The 16939-nt window shown below is 31.4% G+C and overlaps 1 protein-coding gene across 3 annotated transcripts in view; it reads left to right on the top strand.

The window, feature by feature from the left end:
* Window positions 1-226: 226 nt before the first annotated feature.
* The window catches only part of LOC148281697 (putative cytochrome P450 301a1, mitochondrial), a 33203-nt gene continuing 16490 nt past the window's right edge, over window positions 227-16939 (top strand). Inside the window, exons 1-2 of one of the 3 annotated variants that reach the window (XM_088226266.1) lie at window positions 227-274; window positions 6211-6485. In XM_088226266.1, the coding sequence (XP_088082392.1) occupies window positions 6239-6485 (247 nt within the window). In that variant the 5' untranslated portion in view covers window positions 227-274; window positions 6211-6238. Of the gene's footprint in view, window positions 361-486; window positions 625-6210; window positions 6486-16939 lie in introns of those variants that run through there. The other 2 variants (XM_088226265.1, XM_088226267.1) reach the window with 2 other exon arrangements.

The raw sequence follows: 16939 nt of genomic DNA on the forward strand, positions 1-16939 counted from the left end.
TTAATAAGAAGTTATTCATTTTGATAGTTAATGTTATTAAGATTTTATAAGAAGTTTCATAGATAATTTTATTTATAATTTTATCATAATCATTTACTATGGGGTTTTATAAAGAAATATCAACAAAAAACATCAAAATTACATCTAGTTTAACGACTCAGCTAGATCGTTCGACGAATAGAGTATACAGCTTGTCTTCATAATGGCTGAACATAAAATATCTCTTGAACTAAAACCAGTTGTCAGTAGAGGCCCGACCTCACGTGTTGGATGAGTATTATCTATTATCCACTCATTGTTTAAACCTGTCTTTTAAAATAGCGAACTTTTGTTCGAATATTATTGAATTTTCAAACGAAGGTTGTTAGCAAAGAATTCTTGTTCTTACGCCCGCGAAGTGACCTTTAATTAGTTATATGTTAAGTGAATTGGTTAATTTGATAGTGAATTCATCAGCCTTTGTTCGTTTCCCGGACAATTTAGAGAGGTTACAAGAAAAAGCGCTCACGCGTGTTGTGAATAGACACTGAAAAACGTGAATTATACACAGAAAACTACAATACTTTTTTTAAATAATGCTTATAAACATAATGAGGAAGTTCGGTGGTTTTTAATGGTTTTTTTGTATGTAAACAGATTATCTAACTAAATCAAAAAAGTTTTTTTTTAATATTTTTATGTGTCGTATTATCGCGCATTGATCTTTTAAAGTTTTGTAATTGTGAAATTGCTCTTCGTGACGTCACGACGTTCGCCGAAGAGTTCAGAAAACTCTATTAATAGTTGATTCGGAAGAACTTGTGACAGTTTATTTGATTTTACATATATTTTGAAGAACCATCGCCATTACATAAAATGCTCCAATTTTTACCGCGTATGTCAAAACATGTTTTATATTCAGCTTCACGTAGCACTGAACTACCTCATTTAAGGCTGTAGTCTGGTAAAACGCAAGCAAAATTAAGAAATCAAACTATTTTGCCATTTTAAAACGAATGTGTTTTTTTAATCGCACAATAATAAATAAATTAAAACCGTAAATTAGATAATAACAATATCTTTTAAAGGTATTTGTGTTAAAAAATATACTTAAAACTTTTATGTTACTAAAACATAATTACTTTTTGACCGGCAGATTACGCCATTTCAAATTTAGACTAAACTTAGGTATCTGAGATCTCAATAAAGACTAAGTATTGAACTAAAATTTAATGTAGTTATTTGAAGATAATAAATTGAATATTAAAGTGGCCGAAGCAAAATTTAATTTTTTGTTTTTGAAAAGAAATACAAGCATTTTAAATAACATGCATTTTTCTGACATTTTCGTATATTTCTACGAAAAATTATGCCTTTGGTAATATTTCAAGAAAAATATATTTATTGAAATATTTTAGTTGAAACCTTTTTTTATAGAATTATATCCTCTTTTTTTTAAAATAAGATAATTCTGGTTGTAATATTCAATTTAAAACAATATCTTATTAACGTTTTTATGACCTTCATACCTGCCCTTATCGGTACCGGTATTAATCCCTAAAGTATATTGGTCCCTAAATTAAGAATAGCACCTCAGCTCCCCCCCCCTCAGAAATCCTCAATTTCAATCAATAGAGTTTTCCGCCATACGATTTTTTAAAAAAAGTTACACATTTTTCGGTAGCTTTTCTTATAGGGGAAGGGTGTACAAAATGACATAGATTTTTGTAAAATGAAAAAAAAATTCATTGGTAACATATTTAGTAAAAAGTCTCTTTGGTTCAAAATGTACACTATTTTTAAAAATACAAAAATAAAAACATACTGCAAAAAAACCGTTTCGCCCCACCGGGTGTACAAAATGACATACGATATAAACTTAGATGGGATGATATTATTCAACACTTTTTAAAAACAGAATTGATAAGTTTTTTTATGAATATTAAAGAATTAAAATATTAAGTGCACACTTCACAAACAAAAATCTTGTTTTTTTTTATTTAAACCAGCACATTCTGCATGAACCCAGTTTCCACACTTGATGCATTTTAACCATGTTTCACCTGGCTTTGATCTCGTATATAACTCATTACAATAAATGCACGAGCAGTCATCTTCATCGTCTGTAAGTAGAAGATCTTCAGTGTCTGAATCAATAGTCAATTTTTTACATATACCTTGTTTACAATTTTCCGGGATATGTTTTTTGGAACCTTTAGCTCTAGCCTCTGATATATTTGGAGTTGTATTCAAATGTCATGTTTTACGCACATAATTGCGAAGCATTATTATTCTTCTAAAGAAATAAAAGTATTAAGTGGGGAAAAATGACAAAGTATGTCATTTTACCCTACCAGTACATATGTCGTTTTGCCCCACTGCGTGAGTTTTTATAAACATTAAAAAATTTCACATTGCACTTTGTAAATTTTAACAAAATTATAGTTTTACATGAAGATTAACAATGACACAACATATCCTTTCAGTTTGTGTTGTAGAATAACACAAATAAAATAATAATAATACCTTCGGTGTCCGCGCAACAAAAATATTGTTTTATTTCACAAACTAACCCGCAACACGTCCTTCTCGGGCGGTTGCCATAAGCGTCCTAAATATTGGTGAGTATTTATGTGTCGTACCAGTGCTCATTTTTGTGCAGGTTCAAACATGACCAAGAGTTTGGTTTCTGAGATATGATTACTGTGTCATTTTACCCGCCTATGTTATTTTGTACACCCTTCCCCTACTCATTCTTTCTACTCGCACTTCCCATCATTCTTTTTCAAGTATGATTTTTTTTCTATTTGCATTTTCCTGGAAATTTCTGCTTTTTGTATGTTCCTGATATGATTTCACCGTGCAAAATGCCAAAATTTACATTTAACTATAAATATGGATAATTTATCTATGTTTTGACCCAATTGATATTGTAAAGATCACATCAGCTAATAGATTTAACATTTAGAAATACTCTTGGGGCCTTTCTTATTACATTTCCTTATACCAAGCTTACACTAAGGGATAACTATACCCAGTGTAACTATTTATACCCGGTATTAGAAAAAGGTTATTGACACAATATTAACAACCTAGTATAACTGTACTAGGTATATTCATAAAAAAGATAAATCACATACCGACATGAAATGATAAATGCCATTGATAAATACTTAGACGATTTTTTTTTATTATTAATAAAACATTTAACACAAAAAGTACATATTATTCTCCCAGGAGTTATTAAAAAAACGAATTTGGGACCGTAAATAAAAAAAACATATTATGTTAATAAAATTTGTATAAAACCACTCACCGACTTTTCTGTCTACCGGTTTCAACATTTTTGTGACAATACATAATATCATAGATAGTTAATACATCCGAATTAGTAAGAAAACATAATATAAGAAACATGAAACACAGTACTTTACACCATCTATCTAAATTACATGAATAACTATCACCATCAAAAATATTTGAGTAATAATTTTTCATTGCGACACTTCTGGATTTTCTATTCGACTTTTCGTGTTTTAGCTCATGGGGCAATATTATTAAATTCGGAATGGCCAATATTTGATGCGTATATTTTCATTAAATACATTTGAATATGAAATTCAATAAATCTTTTATGCATAAATATTTCGAAATATAACTAGGATCATTGTCAAAACAAATACTTTTTTTCTGAATGTAAACGATATTCTTTTATATAAATAATTCCTCCTAAACGGCTTAAGCGATCTACGTGGGGTTTTCAGAGAAATATAGATCTTTGCGCTGTGCGTGTTCGTAGATATTAAAATCTTCAATTGAATATGTAAAAAGAAGTTAAGAGCATAAATGTTTTATTCATCTATCTACCAGAGTTGCATTCGAGGATAATGCATTTTCAAAAAAAATTCAAGATGTTGTTTTTTAGTGTATAAAAAAGTTTGTTTTTGAATGTTTACAAACAGCATTTGTTTTTTGTGGATCTCAATCAGATTCTTTCCTTAAATTCATTAAAATTTCTACCCATTTGTTTCTTTTTATTGGATTTTTGGTAACACTTTAGTAATATTAAATTCAATACATTGTAAAAAAAACGTATTCCTACAAAAGTACACCACTTTGTTGGTGAGACGACCGGAGTTTGACGTTTGCAAACAGAATGCCATATTTGAAAAAATATTGATTTTATGTTTTGGAATTCAACCATAAACAAGTACCTACTTAAATTCAATATTGTTTTAATCTTGACAATTTTTAGTTCTGGAATTTAATCACAAACAAGTACTTCTTAAACGAAAGTTGAGTTTTACTATAGTTTAATTTATTAACGAATTCAGTTTAACTATCGTTTTACTATCAATTTGTTGGTTTACTCGCGTTTTTACTTGATTGAAATATAACCACTGTTTTTTTATTACAATTCTCAAAAATAAAATATTATGTTTTATTCATTTTTTACACATTGTTACACTGTGGAATGTGACTTTGCAAATGTCAAAAAGGCGAACAAATTAAACCACGTGACAAAATGGCATATTTGTTGCTAATGCTAATGGCAGGCAAGCCAATGTTCGGGCAGGACAACGTCAGTCGGGCCCGCTGGTTTCACTATAAAATCTCTAAAAAAACATAAATTTTTCTTAATTGTTTAAATTCTAGATAAATGCAATCCATTTTACTACTGAAAAACGTGACAGATGACAGATCGCAGGCTTATTTCAGTGTTGTACCACATTGGACGCATGCATAAGCGTTGAATAAGTTTCTATGGTCGCTATACCAGCCCTATTCCAGGCGTAATTTTATACCAGGTTTAAAAGTATGGCTTTTATCTTTATTAATTTCACCTGAGCACTTGTTTGTTTATAATAAAACTCAAAATATGCTAAATAAATACCAGCTTTGGGATTTAATCGATGTCAAATATTCTACTATCTGTTTAGTTGACAACTCGTATTCAATTGGATAACTATCATACTGCATTGTAATAGATTATAAATCTTCGACTGAAACCGAAAGACGACAGTAGTGGTACAATTGAAAAAACACAAAAATTACGAATTCACCCCACCCGATCGATTTCACCTCACATTACGGTATGCTTTTAGCGATTCCGAAGTCTACATTTGATTTATGACCCACTTTGATCGCAGTTTAACATTTCAATTTGATGAAAATATTTTATCGCAATGTCATTCGATTTGATCACTCGAGCAACACGGGTGCCATTTAATTTAATTAATTAATTATATTTTTTATTTGTTTATTTTTCCATACACGTATTATTTACATGAAAATATGATAGCAAAAATACACTTTAGAAAAATACATCTTAAAATTAAGCTATAACATGAATTGGAAAAAATGCTCACAAAGACTACAGCGTCTGAGCGTGGGCCATTCATTTTTTAATTATTAAAAAGTTTATAGCACATATATATGGTATGACTTGACCATGAAAAGAAAAGAAAAGAATAGAAAAGAAAAGAATAGAAAAGAAAAGAAAAGAAAAGAAAAGAAAAAAAAAGAAAAGAAAAGAAAAGAAAAGAAAAGAAAAGAAAAGAAAAGAAAAGAAAAGAAAAGAAAAGAAAAGAAAAGAAAAGAAAAGAAAAGAAAAGAAAAGAAAAGAAAAGAAAAGAAAAGAAAAGAAAAGAAAAGAAAAAAAAGAAAAATAAAAGAAAAATATAAAAATATAAAAATATTAAATTTGATATTTTCAAGATAATGTTGGTCAAATGTCCACCACAGAGTTTTTTTTTCTGAGGTCAAATTATCATTAGTTCTCTCATTAGATAAGCAAAGTATGGTAAAAAAATTACTACCCTGGCAACACTAACGAAATGTCTATTTTGTTTTTTAGACAATCTGACAGATGGAAAAATAATTCAATTTTTAAGTAATGCATTTGTTACTTACACATAAAATGTGATCCTATCCTGTTTCTTTAAGATCCTAGCAGTATTTATACACTTTTAAAAGATACAACACGGCATAGTTGAATTAAAATCACGAATTGCGTACTGAGCGACGTCTACAAAGAAACTAACGGGTCAAAACGTAAACCTACTCATTTATGAGTAGTTTAGTTGCCTTCTGTTTGATTTGCGTATACGTTTTCTAGACTATTCTTAATTCTACGCATATGATCTTAGAACCCAAAAAGTGCATTATTTACATTGTCTTAATTGAAAAATAACACAATTATAATGTCATTATAATAACTTAAACTTCTAGGTACCAATGTATAGTTCATTAGATTAAAATGGCTGTGATCAAATTAACAAGAAGTTTAGTGAACTCATTTCTGGTAAACAGAAGAAGTAATTACAGTGAAGTGGTATGCAGAATAAGGTGGAAATCGTCTCTTGCTCCATGTCTGGAGGGGGGCCAAGAGACTCTAGAAGATGGTCAGGATGTCCTGTTGAAGAAAGCCAACCCCTATAGCCAAGTACCGGGACCTAAACCAATACCAGTTCTTGGAAATACATGGAGATTCATCCCCTTCGTTGGTAAGATGATGTTATTTTTTTTTAATATCGGTTACACTTAATATTATGTAATTCGTTTGATATTCTCTCCTCCCATAAAATAATAGTTTTGATTTCTTTGATAACAAGCTGTCTTCTTTCGTACGACCACTGAGTCAAATTCAATTATAAACACCCCTCTCCCGCTTCCACTCCTACCAAGTCTACTCAGCATTGTGTCTTTCTACTTTCCTTTATAATAATTTTCTATATGTCCTTAAAAATGCCCATTGGGCGTAAATATATATAAATAATGTACATAATATGTTTAAAAACAGTCGTCCGTTGATGTGCGGAAGTGGTTTTCCTTTGCGAGTTATCTAGTTTATCTGCAAATGCCTCAAGTAATCCATAGATTAATGACTAAGCATTATTTCTAACAATATTTTTTTTAGTCCTCCCCGGTCCAACTTTGAAAATAGTGATATCAAATTACTACCCGTGTAAGGAAAAAACTACTTGATTTATTGGGTCCACGTGTAGTATTTAGTGAACATGATAGAAATAAAAAAAGGAATCAATTCATTAGTTACGTAAACCTTGACGAAGAAGCTTGTTTGCTTTGAAACCGGTCGGTGGAAAATAAAAATTAGTGGTTAAAAACAAAGTTGTTTTGTTTATTTTATTATAATGAACAACCACAAAGTTAGAGCTTCAAATATAAACATTATATTTATAGACTAAGCATTCGTTCATGTGAAGAAATTGGATATTTCGTTTGAAAAAAACATTTGAGCTGATTTACTCTACTTATTTGTTCGGACTTTTTCTTGAGTCCAGTGTTGAACAAAGGCCTCTTGTTTGAACCTCCACAATTTGTATATAAAGCATAGTAAAATACGCAGGAAAAAAGAAAAAACATAGTATGAAACATCTAAAACAAAGTAAAAAAGGTTACTGGCTAACACTATTGACCCATTTGTTGTGTAATCTTATTTTCTGTATTTGAAAAAATGGACACTACTTATGTTAACACACAATGACAGAAGATAGAATACATAATACGACCAAGTATCCAATAAATAAAAATTCTAATACACCTGTTATCAACATCATAACCGAAATAAAATAATATTATAAAAACGGTATCGTGAGTATAAACTAAACGTAGTTTGATGATTTGTGTGTTAAAATATTTTCACGACCACGATATACGATCGTTAATAAGCTTCGTAATATTTCCAGAAATAAATTTACAATAATGATTTTCCATAAAATCACCAATGTCATTCTAAGCTCTCACAGCAAAAACATGCCAACTAAACAAATATAGCGAGTAAAAATAATGTGATCTAATATATTTTTTAATATATAAGGGAGATTGAAATTATCTACTACATTTTTGATGGAGCTTTATTAATCGCATTTCATCAAACAATAAAGTAGTTCAGCCCTACGGGAACATGGATATAAAATATGACTTCTTACGCGCGGTAAAAATTAAAGCATTCGTTTGTGCGGCTAAATTTCTTGAAAATGAATGAAAAAATTAATAAAAAATATTTAAATAAAAACGAACAACTTTGAACGACGTCACTAGTTATTTTTTATTTTTTATTAAACTTTATGTACATAATGCAAATTGTACATTGGCGGGCTTATTACCTAATGGAAATTTCTTCCAACCAACCATATAAATAAAAGTTTTATTTTTATACTTAAAGTTACAAAACATATTCATTAGAAAATAAAAATAAAAAAGCTAAAGATTCATAAAAATGTAAATAATTTAATTTGTGTATAAATTATCTTAAATCAATACCATGACTCAACGAGGAAAAGGAAAAAAGAGGAAACAGGAAAGGAGGGGAGATTAAAGAAAAGAAAAGAAATGTTTCTTCAGACGTGATTTAAACAGAGATACTGTAGTAACATCTTTAATGGTGGATGGGAGATGATTCTACAGTCGAGCCGCATGGACACTGTATGATTTAGAGAAGACAGAGGAATCGTGGATGGGTATTAAGAGAGAACTTTGAGAATTAGAACGAAGAGGTAAACCATGAACTGATAAGCGTTGAAATTTTTCACGGAGGTATATTATTTCACGTTAGGACTATGAAGTACATTAAACAGAATTGAGAGGGAGTGATAGTCTCTCCGCTGTCAAATTTTGAGCCATTTCGGTTGCCTACGATAATCTGAAATGATGTCATATTTCCTAAGACCAAAAATATACCTTACGCATGTATTCTAAAGTCGTTTAAGTTTTTTGCTCACAGCTTAAATCAGTCCTGGAAACATCAGCGTAATCTAGAATGGGTTGTAGAAATGCTTGAACGAGAGTGCATTTAGTATTAATAGCATAAAAGTGGTTTCTAACAGTTTTATTACTCGGCAATTAGTGTATTATATTGTATAGATACTAGACTTTATAATTTATTTCAAAAATCACCACCAGGGTAAAATAGTTGGATAAAAGTTGAAACAAAAAGTCAGCAGCACGTGTTATTATTATACTCGTATGACATAAAATTGTTATTATTATATGGCGTAAAAGTGTAATTTAGCTCAAGCTCAAATGGTGATTTCTTTGTATTTTTTTTGATGATTTGAAGTTATAATTGTTTCCGCAACTTTAAATTTTAGATAAAAAGATGATTACAAGAAACTTTATTCATTGTTTTCCTTTTAATTCTTGTATTTTCAAACCTATTAATGCCCGATGTGACGTTTTATAGTCAACTTTTATATTTTATAGTTGTCTTAAAGCTGGAATTTTCCAACAAAGAGACTAGCTCCTGTGCTTGGAGAGTGGAAATGCATAAGGTTCTAATATGATATGTCAACTTTTTACAGCGATTGCTTCAATTTCCTATAGGTTATTAACACGAATTTATATCCACGCACGGGATCAATATTCTTATAAGTATAATATAATGGTAATCACGTGATTAATTTTTATTATGTTTTTCAGTCATTCAAAATTGGTTCTTAAATAATTCCTTATTCAATCCTTACAGACAACACCATAAAATTATGTAGATTTTCGGCCATTTTGCTTTGAAAAATATCATCCATCCTTTATTTGCGTCTCATAGTGTGTGTATCAAAGTGCTTGCTTCGAAAAGTAGCGTGGATGCTTGGACTAGAGAGAGGTAATTATTCTTATGCTGATATAGAGTCAATGTTAAATATTTCTAGTTTACAAAAACGTAGAACTAATATTGATTCCATATATATGTATGTTCGGCATACTAAATGATATAATCGATGCTTCATCATTACTGGGACAAGTAAAATTCCATATTCCGACTCGTAGGTTGAGAAACAATTTTAGTACTGTTCGTCGATCAGCATATAACAAACTAGACCTTAATTCTCCAATGACACGTAATTGTCGTATTGTCAACTCAAGACAAGATCTGGACTTTTTTGGTTTAAGTTTACAACGATTTAAACGAGCACTAAATAAATAATCCAGATCTTGTCTTGATGTCCCTTACGTTTGTTTGTCAATGCTTCTTTTCTTTTTTTAAAAATGTTTTTAGCTATTCTTTTATAGTAATATTAAAACTCTATAAATTCTAAAAATTAACAATATCCGTTAATAAATAAATAAATGAAGAACTAAAATTGTCACAGCAGTATCTGTACAGAAATACTATAATATTTTTGCTCTCATCAATTTTTCATCTATTTATTACTATTATTATGGATAATTTATACAGCGCCATTTTCGTAATATAATACCTCGAGGGCGCTTTACAAAGTGATTATATTAGGAAGTAAATAAAATTTCAATTTTTTAAATTTGTGATTTAAGAAAAAAAATGTACTTTGTCATCACATGCTAAGGATTTATTCAAATGATTTAGAGAACAAGTGGGTTTTAAGTTTTTTCCGAAATATCACTTCACTCTTACAGTTTCGCATCTCTGCTGGGTGAGCATTCCATGCCGTAGGGCCTGCGACCGCAAATGCGCGTTCGCCGAATTAAGTGCGCTGTTTGCGTAGAGCGTAGAGGTGTAATAACCTTTGCTCTCGACGTAGATGTAGCTGATCTAAGTGTAAGACGTCTGTCAGCCAGTTCATCTGGCATGAAGAGTTCCCTTAGATATTCTGGAGCAGAGTTGTGCAGTGACTTGTACTTAAGCCAACACAGCTTGTATTCCACCCTCTGTGGAAAACAGAGTCATGCTAATTCCCAAAGTAGTGGAGTGATATGACTGCACTTAGAAATTCTGAAAATAAGTCTCTCTGCGGTATTCAATACAGACTGTAGGCGAGTCATAGACCTCGGTAGTCATTGATCGACCTGCGTAGACATACACATGATATAAAGCCTAGTATGTATATTAAGTTTGTATATTTGTCGACCTCGTGGTGTAATGGTCAGCGCGTTTGCCTACCAGTGAAGAGGTCTCGGGCTCGATTCCCGACATGGTTGATATGAAATATTTATTTAAAAGGGTGTTTTCACAGTAGAATATTTCATGGTCCCTGGACCACTACTATGATCTTACCTTCATGTGAGAAAATATATGCTGCGATTGCAGTGCCCTATGGAAAGGGAATTACGGTGATGACGATGATGTATATTTGTATATTATGTGTGTTGATTATGTTTTCTATGTAAAAAATCAGATTAATTTTTCTGACGACCATTGTTTCTTCTGCATTATTCTAATATGCTTCATCACGCAATTGCGTGGATTATGGTTTGAAGGAAGAAACATCTATAATATTAGTATTCTAGAATTGATTGATTGTGTCTGTACCATAAGTATAAACGCGAGCATGGGAATTTGAGCCTTATTATCGTGATATCAACGGTAAATCCGGGTCATTTCCGTTTGTGATAATTTTATATTTGAACGGAATAATAATTATCTCTATATTAATATTTTTTGGAATAAACTACGAGATAATATATTTTTTAACATGATTATCGTAATAACATTAACCTCTAAATTGATTATTTTTTAATGAACCAGGAGAATTTATTTTTAACATTATCACAAAAACATCCCAGAGAATAAATATTCTTCAATCCCTATAAATGTATTATGACAAAATTTTAATCAAATTTACTCATTACATGTATGCCTTTATTATCATTGTATTTTTTATTTTTTTAAAATTTTATTTAAATCTTAAAGTAGGGCACACATATCATACATATTGTTATGTGTGTTCTAATAATAACATTGCAAATATATTTAATTTATAAATTGTTTATCACATATGTCTTGACCATTATTTTAAATTTTGATATGTTTTTTTCTTCATAAATATTTCTTTCCATTTCGTAATATTTTTTAATTGCTTTAAATAAAATTGAATTTTGTGACTTTGCTTTTTTCCTTATTAACACTTATTTTAGTAAACTCATAAAATTTAACAGTAAAAACGTCTTATTTTAGGCGTTTTGAAGTGACTTTTAACTTCAGCAATGTTTTGAGTATGTCCAAGTGTTTGCAGACTGGCTTGATTTCCTCCCTAGGGACTTACTTAGATATAAATTTGTTGAAATATATACAACAACAACAACAACAATAACACACCATCACGTCGTTTCACCATATCCATATCACTCTGTCTTTGCATACAGACCTCGCTTCCCTCTACATTCATACATCTTCTCATGCACGCACGCCGATTATTCCTACTCTTGTACGTCCATCTTCAAGTATTTGATGAACTTGATCGTGCCATGTCTTTCTCGGTCTTCCTCGTTTTCTGCATCCATCAATATTCGCATCGTAAATCCTTTTAGCCGTTCTTTTGCTGTCTATTCGCTCTACATGTCCAAACCAACGCAACACCCCTTTCTTGATTCTGTCGATAATTCACATTATTTTCCTTTCTCAAAAATGTTTTCCCCCTCTGTTGCAACAAATTTAAATCTTAGTAACTCCCTAGGGAGGAAATCCGGTCAGTCTGCAAGCATTTGGACAAACCCAGAACATTTTTGATTTAACTAACTGGTAAAAGCAGAAGTATTAAAATTGTGAAATTGTTTTCAGGCGTTGCCTCGTCGGTGAATTGGTTCAGCCGGATGAATCTCACCCACATGATAAAGGTTTCAGCTCTTTTACTTCACAAGAGTCAACCGATTAAATAGTTAAGAAAATGTAGATGTTGAAGCATGGTCAGAATGGTGAATGTTACACAGTGTGTAAAGTGGCCACTTAAACCAGCCAATGGCAGGTCAAAAGCCCTGTAAATGGCTAGACTTCCATACTGCTTTCTCGAAAATGTTTTACCTCTCTGTTGCAACAAATTTAGACTTTTAACTTATTTCAATAAGTTTCGATTTCGGCTAAAAATCTTGTTGCGGTCTGTCACTACCCGTTTGATTGTGTAAAATGACAATTCCTTTACTAACCTAATTATAAAAATAATGATGGCATTTAAGTTTTTTTTTTCAATATTATAAGTAATTATAGAGTTGGTTTTTTATTATTTTTGTAAATGTATCATTTTGACACTTTTTTATTTCGACTTTCCCTGGCGGTACACATTAGAAATACTTTTTTTTTTATATTTCGAATAAAAAAAAACATAACTCTGAAACAAAAAATTCAAAAACTCTATTTAGTCTAATCAAAGCGTTAATACATTGCTAGACTGAATTGAAGACGCAACATTCCATGCATATATTATGTTTGCTACACGCTACGAAAGTGAAATTTGAAGTCGAACTATTTCTGATTTGTTTTCATGAAATTAGTGTTTAATTTAACTCTCTATAAAATGATAAAAAGAAAACATTACTTACAACAAGAATTGTAAATTAAAATAAGAACACTATAATGAAAAAAACATAATTTATTATTTATTCAAACCGACAGGTTGCAGAGTAACATTACGTGCTCCTCCGTGAATTAAATTAAAAAACCCTTTCAAATTCATTTAACTAAATAATTATTCCTTTTTATTGATTTATTTGTTTAAAACTTCAAGCACAAAGAATTTGGCGCACTTACTGAAAAAAAATAATCTTCTGTTCAAGCAATAAAAGAAGATAAAATTAAAAAAACAACTTTGTTGTAAACCGCTAATTTTTTTTCCCGCTGATCGGTTTCAAAGAAACCAAGTTTCTTCGTGAAGGTTTACTTTACTTATTAATTTTTTTCTATTTTATTTATATTCCATGTTTTTAAAATATAACACGCGGAGCCAATATATCAAGTCTTTTTTTCCTTAAGGGGTGGTAATTTGACTGGATTAAAATTCCTAATGTTGAAAATAAAGTATTAAAATTAGACAACTTAGAAATCTTAGAAATTAAAAATCGATTCATTATGAGAAAAAATAATTCATAAACAATATATATTTTAGTCCACTCCTGTCTAGCTTCGAAAATATTAATATCAATTTACCACCCATATTTGAAATGGTATTTTAAAAATATTTCATAAAAAAAGCTGATTGCTGACATGACTTGATAACTCAGATGTGAAAAAACACAGTATTTATTTGTCTATAATATTATTACTACTATGCTAGAACCTGGACGAGTAACCAGCTTTTTATATATTTTGTAAAATTAACGGTGTAAAGGCAAATAAGTCAATAATATGTCAATAAATGTTAGAGAGGAAGAGTCTAAAACTGGTAATCCCAGCATGGAAAAGATCCACCTTTCGGTAGGCTGTTCAATAGACCAATCATTCTCCCCACAGGCATCATCAACGGTAAATTTGTCCTGCATACTGGAAAAACAAATGGTCTGTGTTGCCTAGCTCTTAAATAGTTGCTTGAAATATATAATTGTATGCGCTCCAAAATGTTGCGATTGTAAATTAAAGAATTCAGAAGTTAAAAGGTCATCATTAGCGCGGCAATGCTCATTCTGGCCCGCAAACTTGTGAAACCAAGCATACCTAAAAGAAACAATGCTGGGTACTGCAATGGGTAGTATCCATACTCTCTCGTGTAGAGGCAAGGAAGAAACTTATCCTGTTTTCTCTCAACCATTAGTGAGTAAATGGTTTCTTTAGGCATTATGTTAGGCCGAGACAAGCATTATCGACAAAATCAGGAAAGGAGCGCTGCGTTGGTTTAGACATGTAGAGCGAATGGACGACAAAATAACGGCTAAAAATATTACAATGCGAATGTTGATGGATGCAGAAAACGAGCAAGACCGAAAAAAAGTGGATGACCAAACTCAACAAATACTTGAAGATGGACATGTCAAACGTCGGAATAATCGGTGTGCGTGCATGAGAAGATGTATGAATGTAGAGGAAGAGAGATCTGTATGCAAAGACAGAGTAATGAGGCGTTCTATCCTCTCTGCCTACCACTACGCAAAAACAGCGTGATGGTTTGTTTGTTTGTATAAATTTAATATATTTAGTGGTTCAAATGAAATACAAATAAAACATGTGAAATGGATTCATAAAATTAATTGATTTTTCACAATCAATACGGATATTTTAAAGAAATATTTTCATAGATAATTTTTAAAATTTAGTTGTTAAAAAAATATGTCTGAACAAATACGCGACATGATGGCCTTGACAAATGTGACGTCAAGATTCGTGATGATGTTCTATTAAAATTCAAACGGCCACAAACAAAGTCTAAAATTTACCCGAATCGTGACGTATTAGGGGCGTGGCAATTGCAATGAACTTTTTTCGAGAGAATTTAAAATTGCGAATTTTACAAAAAAAATGTGCTAAGTACTTTTTTTTTTTGTTTTCTCAACAGTATTTCATAGGCCCTTATTAATTTATAATTGTTAAAAAAAGTGATATTTAACAAAATAAAAATCCTTGGAAACAGTCGTAACCTTTTATTTTAAACGCCTCTCATATATTTTTGTTGTTTATTTTATGTTATAAGAATACATAATCCTTGACCTCGCTTAAAAATAATGGCGTTATTTGCATATTCATTTCAAGTATAAAATTCTCCAAGCGCGGTTACAATCAACAGGTTTATTAAACCAGGAATTAACGATGCGCTCATCATATCAATTAATATCATAATATCAATTCATTGTCATTCTTTCCGTACCCAGTGGTGCGTAGGACTTTTGAAAAGAGGGTTCACACTGACGTATTTTTTTAAACTGATAAGATAATAAATCGAAAACTCGGGCATTTTAGAGAGAATCAATTTTCATGTTCCTGGTGGTTATCTCCAACAGCGTCAGCAAAGCTGTTTTACCTCCCGGCTTCTAGAAACAACCGGCCTCTGGTTATGCCGATTGAAAGAGCAGTCAGGCAGCTGAACATCATCACTTGACATCTTTCAAATTAGTGAAACTATGTTGAAGAAGCAAATACTCTTGCTATTGGAGAGTATTTTACCTTAATATCCGGGAAATACCGGGAGGCAGAAGTGTTTCCACTTGATTTCCATATTCAAGATTTTCTTTCACATGAGAGCAGCTATCGAGTCAAAAAAATATTGTCCGGGATTTTTGTTTATCATAATTCCATATCCGCTCCCTAGTTAGAGAGCCTTCATCCATATATGTCGGCTGCCAGCTCTGTGCATCCTCTCAGGTCAGTTTCGCGTTCCATAGTTTTGGCATTAACTCCCGACGAACCGTCCCCAGAGGACGTCTAGAACGTTGAGCATCTGATGCCTAGTAAAGTAGGTTAAGGCTCTCAGGAGCCATCCGCAGTATATGGCCCGGCCAACCGTATCGCCTCCTCTTGATGATAGTTATGACCGGAGTTTTCTGCGTCCATTCTCCTATTTCTTCATTCCTCACAAAGTCAAACCATCAAACACCCAAGATTCTTCAGAGACATCTATTCTCGAAACTCAGTATTTTGCTGTTTTGGGCCATAGAGAGGTGCCATGATTTTTATCCGTAGAGGAGAGTACAGGCGGCAATCAATTATCACTGAATAAATATCCGATCTTCAGACAGCCTTCATACTGCTGAATGCGGCACCTGCTAATCCTAGAAGCACTCCCAGCTCTTTTTAAAAGGTGTCATTTCCGTTACGTATATTCCCAGGAATTTGAATCTCTGGACCTTTTCGATGACTTGGGTGATCAGTCAGGGAATTTTGGGATTATAGCCCGAAGCATTACACAGTATACGGGTATTTGCAATATTGATTTTCAAACCTTTACTTCATGTATATATAAATAGTAAGGACTTATAAAAATTAACTATAATGTTAAATATAATAGGTACAGAAGAGAACTCACAAGCTTGATCCATAATAACAGATAATAAATAATAGACATTTTGTCTTTTATTGCTCTGAATTTCTCGTCATCAAATCAAATGCAATTTTTCACTCCTACTCTCCTTCATTCATTCTCCACCACTCCCAATGTCTTTCCTTCTTTTCCCACTGTCACATTATTTTGTCCCTATTTCTTTTATTTTCATCTAAATAATAACATTATTTTTTAATCGGATAGTTTAAACCGTTGTTTTATTTTATTTAAATTAAGTGAATACATGCAATTGGATGGCAAACTGTACATTTTTTAAATTAATAGTCTCT

Source organism: Micrasema longulum, unplaced genomic scaffold (assembly GCF_059751315.1).
Source record: "Micrasema longulum isolate JH-2025_06_02 unplaced genomic scaffold, ASM5975131v1 h1tg000418l, whole genome shotgun sequence".
In the NCBI taxonomy this organism is placed as follows: Eukaryota; Metazoa; Arthropoda; class Insecta; order Trichoptera; family Brachycentridae; genus Micrasema; species Micrasema longulum.